The sequence below is a fragment of the Trichoderma gamsii genome (genome assembly GCF_001481775.2).
Source record: "Trichoderma gamsii strain T6085 chromosome Unknown Scaffold_2.2, whole genome shotgun sequence".
NCBI lineage: Eukaryota > Fungi > Ascomycota > Sordariomycetes > Hypocreales > Hypocreaceae > Trichoderma > Trichoderma gamsii.
In genome coordinates, this window is record NW_020171339.1 from 812,197 (window position 1) to 828,663 (window position 16,467).

A 16,467-nucleotide genomic window follows, 5' to 3' on the forward strand; every position below is an offset into this window, starting at 1 on the left:
TTGTTCTTATACGCTATTTTAGTATTATACCACTAGTAATATTTCTATTTTACAGTAACTATGTTCTACTGGTATCTAAACTATTATAGACTGTTATAGTATCGTCCACACTTAACTCTCCATTCCTTCTGACCTAGACATGACCATTTCCTCAGACGGCCAGGCTTCATGCCCGGCAATAAGATCTGCTCTTTTTGATTATAGACTTAATTATCGGTAAACTTGATTAGACATAGATGATTCGACTCGAGGGCGACAACACCAATAGCGATCTGAGATTCCAACACTGCCGTTGCTCTGTTTCGGTAATTTGGAGGCAACCAAATCAGACGCTCCTTGCCGTTTACAATCCATATACCATCAAGACTTATACCATAGCCACGGTAGAGCACTTCTCGCGGTGATACATTGCTGAGCGTTGTCGTACTACCAAGGCTTAAGTCCAAGATTCCAAAATTGGTGTGAATATGAGAACTGTTTAGCGGATCAAAGGAAAGGCTGTTGGTTGGCGGATCAACGCCGAACGATAGCAGAGAGGCACCTGTGGCGACGTCCCAGACATTAATTCTATCTGAGCGCCTAGTGGATTGCCACCACTTGGGTGTTGAGATTGATACCATTACCTGGTTATCTGACGAGAAAGCGCCTTTTTGCACTCTTCTACCGACGGCCTGAAAAGTTTGTACACAAGTGCCCTTGACTACATCCCAGCATCTCACTAGCCCGCCTTGGTCATCATCAACTGTATTATCTTCCGTTGCCGTACCGAGTAGCTTGTCATCTGGGGAGAAGAACATATATTCAACAGCGGGCGCATTCAAAGTTTGAAGACACTGCTTTGTTGTCAAGTCCCATATATTCACTACTTTGGATCCGCGCTGGACGGTTGCCGTTGCGATTTTCTGACTATGCGGAGCGCATGCTATAGGTACCCAAGGCGTAACATCGCGAATGATCTGGAGACACTCTCCTGTCGTTGGCTCCCAGGTTTTGGCCACATCATACCCCCGGCTAACAAGATAACGACCATTTGTGGTGAAGACGATTTGCTGCAGGAATTCCCCATGTGCATTTAACATCCGAATGGACTGGCTCCCGTCTACACTCGAAATCTTGATTGTACCATGCTCTTCGACAACAGCGACCCACTGTCCACCTTCCGAGAACATCACGTCATTGGAAAGAAATCGGGGGTGAACGTGGATCGAATGAGAAAAAGTGCCATTCAACGTGTTCCAGATCTTGACCTCACCATCCGATGGTGATTTTATCGACTCGTTATCTTTGGAAAGGACAAGGCTGTCGATTCTGTGGATGGGGATTTCGGGTACTGGAGAGGTATGGCCTGCATCTACATTCCAGATTCTGGCTACGCCCTCTCCCGAAGCTGATATCAGTTCTCTGCCATTGGCAGAGAATACCACCGACTGAGGCCAATCATTCGCACCGAGTATTGTCTGAAGATGGTCTCCTGTAGATGTATCCCAAATCATGAATCTTCCACCAGACAAAGCAGACGCAATTCGCAGGCCGTCTGGTGAAAAGACTACCGACGTCACATCACCAGGGCATACCAATGTCTTTATGCACACTCCTGTCTCAATATTCCAGACTTTGATTCCGTCGGCGATGTCTGAAGCTAATAGCTGGCCGTCCGGTGAAAATGACATGTGGTTGTCTGAAAAACGAAAGCTGCCTTGTAACGTCCGAAAAAGCGTCTTTGTCGCTATATCCCAGATAAAAGCGTGGTATTGTGAAAAGCATACGGCAAACCGCCGGTTATCTGCTGAGAATACAATTTTAGTCCGGCCGCCAATGTCGCGAATTGCATTACCTGAAAGGCGAATTGCAGGCACGCTGAGAATACCGAGGGAGTATCCGCCAAATCCCATATGACGAGATTACTCTTATCCGAGAATTCCGCAGCCAATTTGCCATTTGATGACAACGATGCCGAATAAAACGCACGGCCGCTGCTGAATTCGAGTGTCTGGAGACAATTCCCAAGCTTCGCATTCCATATCTTGACTATGCCGTCATTTGAAGCCGAGACAACTTTTAGGCAATCTGTCGAAAAGACAACCGACCAAACCTCTGCACTGTGACCTTTCAGAGTTAAGAGACATTCTCCTGTAAAATAATCCCATATTTTCACTGTTTCGTCTGCCGAGGCTGTGGCGAGTCGTTGGCCATCTGATGAGCAAGCAATACTTGAAATCGAACCTTCATGGCCTTCCAGTGTTTGGAGGCAAGGGCCCCATTGTGGATCCATGACGGGCTTCGACGCAATCCACATTGGCTCTTCTTTACTAAATAGACATCTTATTGAGCAATTGGTGGGACTGAATAAGAGTGCAGATGCGTAAAGCTGCAGCGGAGCAATCTCAATCCCCGTCCTATATGTGAGAATGAATCGGCGGGCATCTCTTATAACTTTTGTCGATTGTATCATTTGCTTCGATACCAATCTTCGCTGATCCAATTATGAGCCTCCTGCACAGAATTTGTTGGATTAACAATCCAGGCACTTACTATTGAAGCCTCGAGCCTGTTGAGTGCTCTTACACCGGATAATATACTACGTAGCAAGCTCAGAGCCTCTAACCAATACAGATATTTCTCGTTCAGAAACTGGTGTATGCTTCCGTTGTCCTCAAGAGCGTGGATTTGAGCCTGCGTTTTATCTGGGATGCCGTCATATAGGTGGTCAACCCAGTAGACACAAGAGTATCGTGTTGTGGCTAAAGGGTCAGGATCGGGCGCCGTCGCTTCATCAATGAGAGCTCCAGGGGCCTTCAAGCCCCAAATATCGCGCTTCAGGGCTCCAGACATGCCCTGAAGCGACCTAGAAAAGAGAAAATGATGATATTTGTCTATCCCAGCAGGGAAAATAGTCTTGAAGGCTTCGGTAGATAGATAGTCCTTGGCAGATTGATGAACAAGGTAAACGTTCTCGTCTCGTATTGTAAGGAATGAGCCACACATGGCTATGACTCTTCGAAGGGCCCCTGGCTTTTCAGATATCCCCCGGGGTAAGTCTGAGAGAAATCCTAACTCCGCAAGACTTAATGGGCGATACGTTGCGCATACCGCCGAAAGCAACTGTTTACAGTACACTGGGTTTTTCCTCTCCAGCTGAAGAACCTGCCTCATCATGCGGGCGTAGACTTGTTTCAAGTCGGATGGAATTTCATCGACAACCTGCAGTACATCCCAGCTTTCCACGTTTTCAAGCTCTTTCATGACAAGGGAAACCCATAAGAATGTCCCGTTAGCTTTTTGCCGCACTGCCTTGTCAAGGTTGTCTTGGAGATCCTCATCATCCCGCACCGAGTCAAGCCGTCTGACGCTGAATTTGATGTAAGCATCCACGGCATTAGATATGCAAGTTTCATTTTCCTTTAGCTCTAGACTGAGAAGTATCCGTGAGCCAACGTCTTTCATTTTTTGCTCGATATTAAGTCTAGGACGACTGGCAATGATCCACTTGACTCGGCGAAGTGATGAGTATTGAAAGATGAAATCCAGGAGCTTTGCTTGATCTGACTGGCATTCGTCCAACGCATCGATAACTAATATTGCATCACCTATGCATGTGTCTTGCAGAACGCTTATCAAGATCTGGGATAGCGCTGTCCAGGCATTCGCGTCTTCGAAAAGGCTCTTGCCTGCAATATCGTATTTGCTCTTGAGATGTGAGATGAGTAACGGCTGTTGGTCAATGAGGAGGTATAAAAGGCCGCGCAGCACAGCCACAGCAGTGTTGATGCGCAAGTCGGTACCCTGGCAGAAGAAATACGACAACAGTCTCTTGGACTCTGGATTTTTTACTCTTGTGTAGCTTGCCAACTCATCAAGGATGCCACATATTAGCATAGTCTTTCCCTTGCCTGGATCACCGGTGATCCACAACAGCCGGCCTTGAGCATCATCGCCGTCATGCCAAAGCTTGAACTTGTCATTTTCTAGAATCCAACTGTATGATTCTCTCAAAAGGCCCCCCTTTGTTTGCTCAAGCCGTATTTTGTCGTCGCGGGGGTCCGTTGGTCGCAAATCCGCCAAGCAGCGGTCGCTTGTACCCTCCGAAGAATGGTGATACACATTCCCTTGGTGGACAGTGGCGTTGTTGCCAAAGCTGTTTCCCGTGATATCCATTCTAAGGACATCATCTACAAAGAGCGTAGTCGTCTTGCTTTCTCTTCTCTGAACAGGATTAATGACTGAGTATATCAGGCATCACTAGAGGAAGGCGAAAGATTAAGATGCAATTATGTCGACAGAGCCTTGATGCCTTGCAAAGCCCAACCGTACTAATGTCCTCACCCAGTGATAATATCAGAGATCCAACAGAGGCGCAAGATCCTCCTGAGAGTGCGGGGTTGGCATCACAACCAATCAAAATCGACCTTGGCCGGCATCGTAGCCTGGCCCAAGTCGTATGAGTGGGTTCATCCTCCAACTCCGAGATATGTCAGAGAACAGGACGCGAACAGCTGAAAGGAAGCTCCTGGGCCTTTGCTGGTCATTGAAGTTTGATACAGAATCAGAATAGTTTGGTCAGATAGAAGATTGCCAGGTTCAGTAAGTATCTAATATACTTGTGATTTATGGCGAATGAGGCTGATTCTTACCTACGGTTTCCTCAACCATGTTATAATGCAGGATCGACATCATATGCCTTTACTCCCTTTCTCAATTTCAAGACATGAGAAATGCGTACTTCGTCATGATACATTTTGGCAACAGAGTGTAAATAAAGTCTGCCAGTTATGTAAAGCCCTAGCAGTTGCAATCTCATAGTACCTACTCTACACATAGGTAACTCAAACCCGCGGCTTGCAATACGAATCTGCAGCCGAAATATCTATGACCAGCGTATCGATCTTATCTCACTCAGCTTATATATCGCCACAAGGTAGTCCTGCTCTCCGCCCCGCTTGTCGGTTGAATCCTTAGCGAATATTCCCTACTGAATCAGATATGAGGCCGATGAAGGAGTGCTCAAAATAGGTACATAATCGGTGCTGCCTATTCTCTTGGAGAGTGGTTATAGGCTTCGCAGCCGTCTACATGACATCAGTACAACCATTCTTGTATGTTCATGTTACGTTACTGAATCCTAAGCGAGGCTGAGCAAAGTGAGGCGAAATCGCCAACTCAGACAATATTCACTAGATCTAGATCCCCCGAAATTTGGGGTTTATGAAACTCTTGGCAGTCTGTTGAGTCCATGGCTCGCAACCAAATAATTGCCTCGATATAATGTTCTTCTACGGCCATAGCAAAAGCTCAGTAAGCCGAACTGATTTGCCTACCACGTCTTTTTTTTTTTTTTTTTTTTGTCTTGTCTGTATCAGGGAAATTAACATTGAGCGGGGAGACACCTTAGACAGGCGACGTTAATATGCCGCTTATGAGCCAGAACTTGAAGAAAAGACCAAGTGTCAAGGCAATATTGGCTAGTCGCAGGATAAACAAGCTTATACCTCCATTAGTAGAAATGAGCATGGCTAATGGAGTAAGTCTGAGGTTCAATAAGTGATGACGCTCTTGGACGTTGGTGATGTTGATTCTACCTAGCATGGTATTACAACGAACTACACTTTGCTGACAAGCGATATGTCAAATTACTATCAGAAATGAGTTCAAGGTAATCACGTTATTGGAGCTCATGAAAACTACAAGGAAATGTGCGAATGGCATACTACGTATATTATATTGCAATATAGATCCCGATAGTCCTCTGGGTTGTAGTTAAACTGACTTGACTAACGTTCCCTCGGCGAAGTGCACAGCAGTCGATATGATTTAGGGTGTTACTCATCGATAATTAGAGTTGCGGCGGATTGTTCAACGTAGCTACTCAAGGTCTTGCCGCGATCCATGTTCAGACAAGACGTGGGTGAGTTGCCAAATGCGTTGGCAATGTAAGCGTCAGACAGATAGCCGATACGTTCCTAGAGCATCTTTGTAGTGTTCATGTAGAATAGTCCAGCTATATAGTTATCGTATTGGCAATTTGGACTAGTATAGCCGCTCTATATGCATTGTTAGTTGCGGGAGATGTGCAATGCCTGCTTATGCCAAAGATATTTTCCGAGCGGGCGTAAAGATTGCGAAAAGAGAGCTTGGCCAGAGGATTGTCCGACTCTCTTTTTGGTCGGATATCGGGATGTTAATGGCGAAAGAAATAGACTGTTAAAAAGAGAGTAACAAGGATAATAACGCTAGGATTGCTTCATCTACAGCCTATGGCAGAGCGATCTGCTTCTGCCTGTACAAGACCTTGCTCCGCGGCAGCTCAAAGCTTCAATTTTGTCGACTGCCGACAGCATGAGCTATCAGAGCGGCAAACGTTCCAGCGTATATCTTCCGTTGGGCAATACCTAGGCAACGGCAAGCTCTCGGTATGTCGAGTCAGTTTCAGCCTAGTTGACGCAAGCCACGTACTTCATACACATGCCTTCCTTCCGCGATGGCGTTTTCTGTTTTTTAATCGGAATACTTACACTCCATGCACTACTCCCGCGTGTAGCACAGATGATTAATATCTTTTTCTATTTCGTTTACCACTTTTTGGAACAAAGACTCAAGACTCTGTGTCGATTCGTGCCGATAGCCAGAAAGCCGGCAGCGGGCACGCCACATACTCGACACCCCATCCCCAAGAGCCCAACAATCCGGCCTCTCTGTTCCGGTCCATCCGCTATTGAATTACAGCCATCCCACTCACAGTGCAGGTAACCACTTGACTGCCATGTAGAGAGGATAGATAAGAAAAAGAAAAGAAATACGCAATCCTCATCCCCCTTGCCAAACAGGCTCTTTTCCGTCACATATCCCAAAGCATGTAGCAACCATCCCAGAAACGAAACCCCCCCCTCTCCTCCCCAAGAAAAAGCAAATAAAATAAAGATGTTGTCAGCGTCGCACCATCCAGATACGCCCTTTCTTGGCAACCACGATAGGATTAAAAGTAAGGTTACGCCATGCCCGCTAATGCATGGGCACACACACAAAAACAGAAAGGGCATCAAAGGTGGGAGAAAGCTTCGAAGCTTTTTTCTCATCAGAAGCGTGTGCAGCCAATCATCTCCATCACTAACAAAGGCTAAGCTTTTCTTTAAGCAAGCTTAACGCCTTGAGTTGTATAAACGCCCGGTTTTTTATTTCCCCCCTCTGAATATCATGGTATCATCGAATATACATGAACGTAGATGGTACGAGCAGACTCTGTGCATCCTGCCAGGGTAAAAGTGTTACGGTGGTGGTACAGGGTGCGCATTCGGAGATGTCCTTTTTCTTGATGGAGGGTAATCTAGCCATTTCTGGACTTGATCACTTTACTGATAGCCTACATGACTAAAGAGCATGGATGACTCCAGAGTACCACATACAGATAGATGCCTCAGCGGCCGTTGGAGAGCCAGAGAAGACATCCTTTGAAGGCTTGTCGTAGCGCCATGCCTGTCGATTACAGGTGCAAATAGCTCAGTATTGGTTCGGTATTGGCTAGCAACCTCAACTATGAGAAGAAAAGCGGGACTTGGCCACTTCTTTCGCCTTTTCCCGATGCTGCAGATGCTGTAGCTGTCTCATACGAGCACTACCTACAGCTCTCGTATAAACACGCATAGATACGTATAAATAAGTCCAACCCATGTGTACACGACAACTCCTTTCTCACAATCTACTTGAGCAATTTGTAAAAAGGCGATCAACTGCCAAAACCCCGACTTCTGCGCGGGCGATCAACGAGGCCAAGTGGCCGCTGGCGCTTTCATTGACCCTGCCCATCCCAGCTGAGCTAAAAATACGCTTGCTATTAAAGTCCACGGACCGGTTCAAATTGGTTGCCTCACTGCTTACCCTGGATTGTCATAATCAAAAGTCAATACTTCCCTAGCACGCAGCTATTGCTCGCTCGCTCGCTCGGTGCGGGCATCTATTTGTAATCCATCCCGGTCCTTGTAGTAAGCCTGGATAAGCATATTGCATAGGTTTGCTTGACCAAAACCCTCCGGCAAGGCTCGAATCCTCGGACCCGAGCGATTTAACACTGGCGAATGGATTCCCCGAAGGGGCTGAATGGAAAAGAAAAAGAGAGAACACAGGCTGGTACGTGCAATACGATCCTCTACTCCACCTGTTGGCTTGGTAGTTGGCGTATATCCAACTGAGTGGGAATAAAGCAGCAAAGACAGCCTCTATGGCGCAGGCATCCACATAGCACGCCTGCTAGTGAGAGGCATCATTACAAATTGCCCACCCAAGAAGATAAGTTGTAGATTAGGTGCTATCTCGACTTTAGCCTGCGCCTGTAGCACGTCGCGAGTAAGCATCCAAACCCAAGACGTGTTGGATTAGTTCCTGCTTGCTGGGGGTCACGAGCCCTTGCCTGAAGCAGACCATGAATTAACCTTATACTAGAGAGCAGCCCGGCGCTGGCTAGTGTCTCTGCAGCAAGTCGGATAATCGGAATCTCGAATGCGTGTCGGCGTATCCTATCCTTTTTTCTGCCTCTGCCTCTGCTTCCTTGCTGCTGCGGGTACACACTGTGTGTCTAGAAACTGAGACCGGGCTCGCAGTCAAACGACATCTCCGTATTACGTACCACCAGCACCAGAATCCGACGTTGGCAGTTGGTTAGATGCCTGCCTCGCAAATTAGTACCAGTAATTGTAAACTTGTCGAATGGCCGTCGCAGCAATACGCGGAAATGAAGCTCAGCAACACACTCCGTAATCCGGCCTCCCAAATTGGCGTCTCCATTGTCTGTCTGCTATGATTAGAATACGGCTGCCAAGCTCAGGATCAGCAAGGCTCGGCGTCTTTAGCACTGGCCAATGCCACGAGACGCCCTTGCCAATGGCCGGCCGCACAAACTCCACACGCCCCTCTCCCTGGAAAGCCAAGTCGGCAAGCACGGCATCTTAGATTTGCGCCAAGTGCTTCAGCGGCTCCACCGATGGCAAGCCACCGTTTCCACCGCGACTGGCGAAGAGGAATGGCGACAAGGCGCCAGCTTTTTCTGTATTGATGCTTGGAACCTGCTGCAGCGAGAGCAGGCCAAGGTTTGCCGTGGTGCATCGGGAGGCTGTTTTGAAAGAGTCTTCGCAACCATATGATGCAGCCAAGTACCCGCTGAAAAGAACCCCTTCATATAGCCACGCCCTCTGCGCGTTTGCAGATGCAAATAGTTGCCGTGCCAAGCATAGTGGCTGACAACGCTTAAATTCATGCTTAAACGCGCAAGCTTGGCTTTAGGGTGGAACCGCCGCACAAATGAAGAAAATGAAAAAGCAAGCAAAGAGACTTTTTCCCCGGCCGACTTTTCCGTGGCATCCCCACCCAGCACTCAACTCTATCCAATGACGGCTGACGCGTGCACCATGTTTTATCCACTCCGGTATGCTCAATGACCTTCTTTCGCATGCTCTATGGGCTGCTCTTGCGCGCTGCAGCTGTCCATTTTCTGCTTTGTAAAGACGCAGTGTTTGCTGAATGGGGTTGTTGCACGCGGCAGCCCGTAGTCGGTTGGCTTTAATAGCCGCGAGGGAATGGCCAGAGATAAGGACCCCCGTCCAATTGCCTGTCATGGGACTGATTGTCGATGAAGACGAACATGCTGGGAGGTGCTACTGTACTAGTACCGATGTAGTAGAATACGCTGTCAGATAGTTTGTCGCAGCATCGACATTTCAGCATCAATGAACTCGTCTCTTCTCAGACAGGCCATTCTCGTTTCAGAAAAGATATGCTACGTAGCATACTGCATGTGTCAGGCAGATTTCTCTCCTAGGCAGGCAGAAAGACGGGATGCGGGCCCTGGATCGCCAATCTTGGCTTGGCAAAACGGCCGCTCAAAGATGTTCATCAGGGCACATTTTGCGCGTCCAAGCGAAAAGCGTTTAGTCATGCCTAGGCAGCTACTAAACTGGGGGGTTTTTTTTTTTGTAGACGAGGAGGATGAAGAAAAATTAAGCATTGGAAGGATATCGCGATGCGCATCTCGGCCGCTTGAGAGATTGGGAAGGTCATCCGGCTTTCACTTTCCCAGTGAAGCAAGCCAGTTCCATTTTCTGAAACCCAGACTGTGGGATGGAAGCGATGTGGAAGCCGATTACCCGGACGGTAGGCCGATCAAGAGTCTAGACTAGCAGCTTATCAGCGCTGCTTGTTGGCCCCAAAATGGCAGACGGAAAAACAGCTCGCACTGTGGGCTGTTGATCTGTCGCTCGCTTGTTGCCTCCTGCAGATTAGAAAAAAGAAAAAAAGGCGAATCCTTCGTATTCAAGCGCATTGTCAATTTTTAAAGTTAAATCTCCATGCAGCGCGCCATATCTCCTCTACACGTGCATCCGTCCCCTTTCCGTTTTCTGGCTCCTCTGCCACGCTGAAAAGAAAATAGCCATGCAGAGCCAAGAACGAAAAGCGTGTCTGGGCACCCCTTCCAGCCCTTTTCGAGGCCGCCGCAGCCGGCTCGGCATGCTGATGGCGACGTCATTACGGGGCGCTGGGAGCGAAAAGACACTGTGATGCGTTCAATCTTCTTTCCTCGTCGGTATCCCTAGGCCCGTTGCGGCGACTGCTCAAGGGGCGTGCGCCTGTTCGTCGACGCCCCCAGGGCAAGGCTGGCCGTCTGAACCGAATCTCGCGCGCCTCACTGACCAGCCGCGGCGTATCTGCTGTCACGTCATTTGCGTGCCCGTAGTCGCATGCATTGTTGCTCTGCTTGCCTCCTCTTTTGGGGGAAGACATGCCAGCAGAGCCAGTGGCATGGATAGGCATGCTTGAGCCAAAGGGAACAAAAAAAAAGGTACCTGCTTCGGCACGGATTCTCTTCAAGCTTGCACATCAAACGAGCAGCGCAATCTCTCGAGAGATTTTAGACGCGCTATAACGGCAAGAGGCGCTGATCTGTACTTTGCGAATTCCCCCTCCGAGCCTAGTGCAAACATGCTTACCTGTTAACCTCATGGGATCGGCGCAACGTCTCACATTATCTGTCTTACCCAGCAAATGCTTATTGGCATCCGGCATAAATAAAGAAGCATCAGAAAGAAGAGGTGGCCCGTGCCTTATGGATATCGGCACCGTTCTCCATCGCGAAACAGCCCGCACGGCAATCAAGTCCCGAATAGCACAGCTGCCTGGCATCCCCCTTCTCGACGGAGAAAATATCTTCTACTCCTCTACCTACACCTGCTATACTCGTACATGCCCCAAGGCCATATTTGCTCGTGCTCCGGCTAGATTTTCTAAAATAGGTAGGCTGCATGATCAGACAATACATGCTAGCCCCGCTCTAGGTAGGGGAGGCTGATTTGATTTTGCCGTTTCAAGGCAATATACTCGGGCTCGCTGCCCTCGACGCCGTTTTTTCGGACAATTCGATATCGTGGGGAAACGGCGAACCGTAGGCGATGCAGTTTCAGGCGGTAGTACGAATACCTATACCTTACCAACACGCATTAACAGGAGGCTATCCACGTCCTCCCAGTAGCTTGAGCCTGTATAGGAGTAGTTCCTGGAGCCGAGTAGCCGCCTGGAGATCCTCCTTCCTTGTACGGCTGTCAGTGACTGACCTTATGCGACACCTTAATTTCTACGGCCCAATCCGTCCGGTGACTAAGACACTTGTAATTATGCTGTACCAGAGAGATGGGACGAAGCGAGAGGGTTGAATATCGCCTATATCTGAGTGATGGCGCAATCTTGAGTTTCGGTGGTGATCGGCCAGGACGGCATGGAGGTGGCCGAAAATCACAACTGGCGAGATCGCCTCTCCTTTTTTTCTCGTTTCACCTCGTAATTACAAGTATCGTTGCTAAGAATAAACACTCGCCATTTTGTTCCCGTCTCTTCGAACGATGAGAGGATACCAGACAATCCTCGTATAAGAGCCTCTGCTTCGTCATCAAGCCCGTATTTGGATAAAACGGCACCAGCCGCAGATGCTCCCGTATATCTGCGTGTGTATACGCATGCGCTTGTCGGAAGTTCGGCCCCTCTGGCTCCGGTGGATTACCAAAAGGCCCTGGGATGTGGGAGACCTCTAGTGTAGAGAGGGGGGGGGGGGGGGAGAGGCTCCATTCTGGCCCCAGTGAATAGTAGTGTAGACGCGGAGCTAGAATAACCCGAAGCAACAATGAAGCAAAAGCACACAGAAACCCAGATCAAAGGGCCAAAAACCCAAACGCAATCAAAGTTTCTGCACGGCCCCCCCTTCATCGGCAGCTACGGCACTTGGTGCCCTGGAGAAGCGACCCTTAGCGCTTGGTGAAGGATGAGGCCAGATAGCCGCAACAAAGCCGCAATATCCGCGGAGTTACTCTGCCAGCCGCTGTAAAGTGTTAGCAGCGCATTGTACATATTGCTTGGCAGCATCGCCGAGAAATCCAGCGTGGGATGCGCAATCTATTGTCTTTCGACTTTGATCAATCTGTTATGCGCTCGCCTTGGCTAGATTGCTTTTTCGCGCAAACAGTCACATGGACCCTTGAAAAGGGTAATAATGGAATAACGCCATTCTTTATCTTTACTTTACCTTGTTACTTTATTTTATGGATGTTTTACTATGCCATAGTTTATTTCACTTTAACCTCAAAACTGAGATTAAGCATGGCGGCGTGCTACCCCAAGAAAACTAGCACTAGGTAGGGAAAAGCAATTTAATGCGGTGCAACTGGATCTGCCATCGCCCGTACAAGTTAAATGGCAACCCGGCCGTCAAGCCTCGACAACGCGTAAACCTCTCAGCCATGGGCCAAGAGAAATAGAAACAAATGTCGTGCCGATTTACCCAGAAATATCGGCTCCTGGCACGGATTCTTGTTCTATTATAGGGGCTGTTAGGGGAGGCGCAGAACAATGTACACTGGACCTAAAGAAAAAAACTTACACAAACCTCACGCCCTCCTGAAGCACACAAAAACCAACAAGACACTCACCAGCGGGCAAAACGGCACCGGGGAGAAAAGAGAATCGAAGGGGAATTAAGGGAAAAAGAGAAGAAAAGAAAAGGAGAGGGGGGAGGGGGGTGTGCGCAGCAAGAATTGGAAAGGAACATGGACGATTCCTAAAAAGCTGCTAAACGGGCAAACGAGCAGGGCATCCATGTCGCGAATTTGGCGCTATGCAGTCAGTGGCGGCAGGCTAAGCCTTTTGGTCAGCGAGTATTGAAAATAAGCTTAGGAGGAATTCTATGACCTTATTATACCGCCAGTCCCGTAGCGGCGACGGCGCTGATTATGCACGAGGCCACGGCGTGTTGGTGGTGTTGCACTGTGGGTGACTCCATTTTCGTTTCTTTTTTCTTCGCAGTGACAAAGAATGAGGAATAATATGCGGCGATGATGAAGAGCCGATAGCAAAGGCGAGTTGGCTTGTCTACGGCTCTCGGGCTCGGAACTCTTTAGCTCTGCGCTTCTTGACATCATCTTCACTTCTCTTTTTGCTGGCCAAATGACCGGTTCTGACACGCCCGATGCCGTCCATCCCGTCAGAGGCTTGCTGGTATTAATCATGCCGTGCGCTCTGGTCTATCGCCCTCTCCCGGCCCGGCGGCAGAAATTGAGACCGAAGAGGGACGTGTCAAGCCAAATAAGAAGATACTACAGTGAGGTAATCTTGCAAAATCTGGGTTATTCCCATCTCCGAACGTGAAAAGAATGGGGAGGGGGGTGGTTCGCCCACCAAACAAGGTAAACACGAGTCATCATCTTTTTCCTGGCAACCCCGGCACCGAACAACCGGACTTTTTGAGGAGCTCTTCTTTTTTAGGGTTGCCAAAGTCGCTGTTTTATTCAGTCGCCTTGGCGCGCAGCTGATGGAATCCCGTGCTTTATTCCCGGCCGTCTAGCCAAGCACTTGTGACAAAGTACCAGCATATAGTCTACCTAGTCTGTCTTTCTGTATATACACCCCACAGCGGCCGTTGTCGCTTTGGGGGTTGCCAATTGCCGTCTTTTCCATGGAGGGCCAGGCTATTGATGGCCAGGCCGCGCAGAGTTGCCTTGAAGACGGTTTTGCTTGAACGTATTTGGAAAGAGGACAAGGAATGGCACGGTATGAGTGTGATATGAGATTGATGAGATGAGATGAGATTGAAGATGCCAATGCCATCTCTCTTCAGCCCTTTCTACTTGGATTTTACCCGTTTTCCCTTTTCCTTTCTTTGTTCTGTGCAATAAGCTTTGTTACTAAGTAGTATTTTTGCCTCGCTCTTCCGCCATGACTAGGGACCCGAAAAAGTATCCTTCTTTTAAAGACACAGCACGCGCGGCCTTTTCCTTATGTCTTGCAAGTAAGTAAGTACCTTGTCAGTGGCTTGATAACGTATCCCCTCTCCCAGACCTTGTGAAACTGGGCGAATGAGCCGGAGGATTCGTCCAGGCCGGCAAAGAAGCTGTTGCGAGATAGAAGAACTGGAGAACGAAGCCGATATCCGTCCGCCACACGTATTGAGCCTACAGGGCAAGACGGCGTTCGGCACGCAAGCCTGGAGGCTAACACGGCAAGTGAGAAGCCGTTTTTTCTTCTATTGTACCATGGATGATTACTACGGGCATTTTGTTGCGTCTTTTTGTGTGGCGTGCAACGATTGTGTTGTATGTACTTTGTACTTTGAGGTGCTTGCGAATATCGCTGATATGCAACATGAAGCAAAAGGACACGAGTACAGGTGCCCGCGGATGGATGAATCCCAACAAGGACGAGCAGACGATATTCGGCCTTCTCCTTCTGCCTTCTGCTTTTCACTGATCCAAGGCCAAAGGACTAGAGAGAGTAAAAGAAGGGAAACATGCATGTTTAAATATAGACGTCTTTGTTGCGCAGCGCCCAGTCTTGCACGTCAAGATAGAGTACAAGTGGCTTTAACACACTCTAATTCTCGCTTCTTTGACAGTCCAAGCTTTTCTACAGCGTGGCTAATAGGCACTCCAGTCTCAGCGCTCCTGCATCGCCAAAACAGCCACCCAAAGCACCAGCTGCTCCCAGAATATACCGCGCAGCAGGCAAAAGAAGCGCCGAATCTCACCAAGATTCCCAGCCCAGCGGCCTGAGACCTGCCCGCTACCTGCACGCCCCCCAGACGCCCCCCCCCCAAGTCTTGGTACCCCACAACGTCCCTGCATCTACGAGCCGATTTATCCATCCATGACCACACCCTGCACGCCTGGCTGGCCCAACCTTAATTCTCCCTCTCTCCTCCATCTTTTTTTGTCCTCTTCTTCTCTTTTTTTACCTTTTGAGGCTTGTAGCTGCTAGTTTTAACCTTGTTCCGTGTGCAGACTCATCCGTTTCCCCCGAACTGCGTGACGACAAAGGCGTAGCAGACGACGCGGCTCCTTTCAAAAGAACAACTATATCTCACGGCGCTTTCTTCTTTCACTCTTCCACCTCACTTTGTTGGCCCTTCCGTCGTCTTTATATATATATATATATATATATCCCTACGTCTATATATACACACACTCCATTGTTCTAGGTGAGCCTCCGATCTTTTCTTTGTCCCTCCAGCTCCTGCCTTTTCCTGGCCTCTTTTGCGACGACATCCGCGTGCCTCCACGGCAAAACTTGTGGTTTTGTTTCCCGAGGCTGCCTGCATGGATCTAGTGTTCCCATACTGAGGCATTGGCTGTACTCCCTTTGTGCTTTCCGCCTCAGGCTCTTTGCCCTGAATGGGCTGTATGACAGGGGAAAGGTGAGAAAGGAACAACGAGCAGGATAAAATAAAGAGAGCAACAAGAGGATTCGGGAGAGCTCGGTCTGCGATTTCAGGGCCCATGGAATGTGTGAGAATGCGGTTCTGTGCTCGGCGTAACCAGCACGAGCCGGGAGCAGCCAATGGCCAGTTACGACGTCCATGGTGACCGCAAACGCATCCATCCTTTTGTCGTGGCAAGTGCTGCGTCGGCACCGCCGTCAAATCAGACAAGAAGGGGCCAGAATGGGGGAATTTACTGGATCGAGTCAAGGCCTTGGCTATTTCTCTGCTCTGCGCTTCAGTGTGCTACTTTGTTTAGCGGGTCTGCCGAGTCTCTCCCATTCTGAACCAAGGAGCACATATGATGCAGGCGAGCCCTCTTGAATCCGTGGATCAGCATCGGCCGTTCTCTCTCATCACAGATCCTTTTCCTTGGGGCCTGTTAACACTTGCATTCTTTCATTGTTGATGACAACCTTCATCTACCAAAGTCCCCGGGTGTAATAAACTGACATCCATATTCGTAGTGCCATTGACAAACAAACAAGTCTACAACTCAACTCTATCGGTGACGCATCTACTGTCTTCACTTGGCAGTAGTTGACAGACTTAACCGGCCTAAGAGAAAACACTCTAGACTCGTGCGTCTGAGTGATTCGGCCCTCTTGTTACTACTCATCAGGGGAGGAATTGTCCGTTCAATCGGACAACCAGTCTATCACATGTACAAAACGGACTCAATAGCTTCGGAGAAG

General features: G+C 48.8%; 1 protein-coding gene across 1 annotated transcript; it reads right to left on the reverse strand.

Annotated features, from left to right (window-relative positions):
* Positions 1-206: 206 nt before the first annotated feature.
* TGAM01_v200782 (hypothetical protein) lies at positions 207-4,155 on the reverse strand (the record flags this gene model as incomplete). Its single annotated transcript, XM_018802097.1, has 3 exons — positions 207-1,834; positions 1,969-1,990; positions 2,533-4,155. The coding sequence occupies 3 exons, from the start codon at positions 4,153-4,155 to the stop codon at positions 207-209; spliced, it is 3,273 nt and encodes a 1,090-aa protein (XP_018664922.1).
* Positions 4,156-16,467: the final 12,312 nt, after the last annotated feature.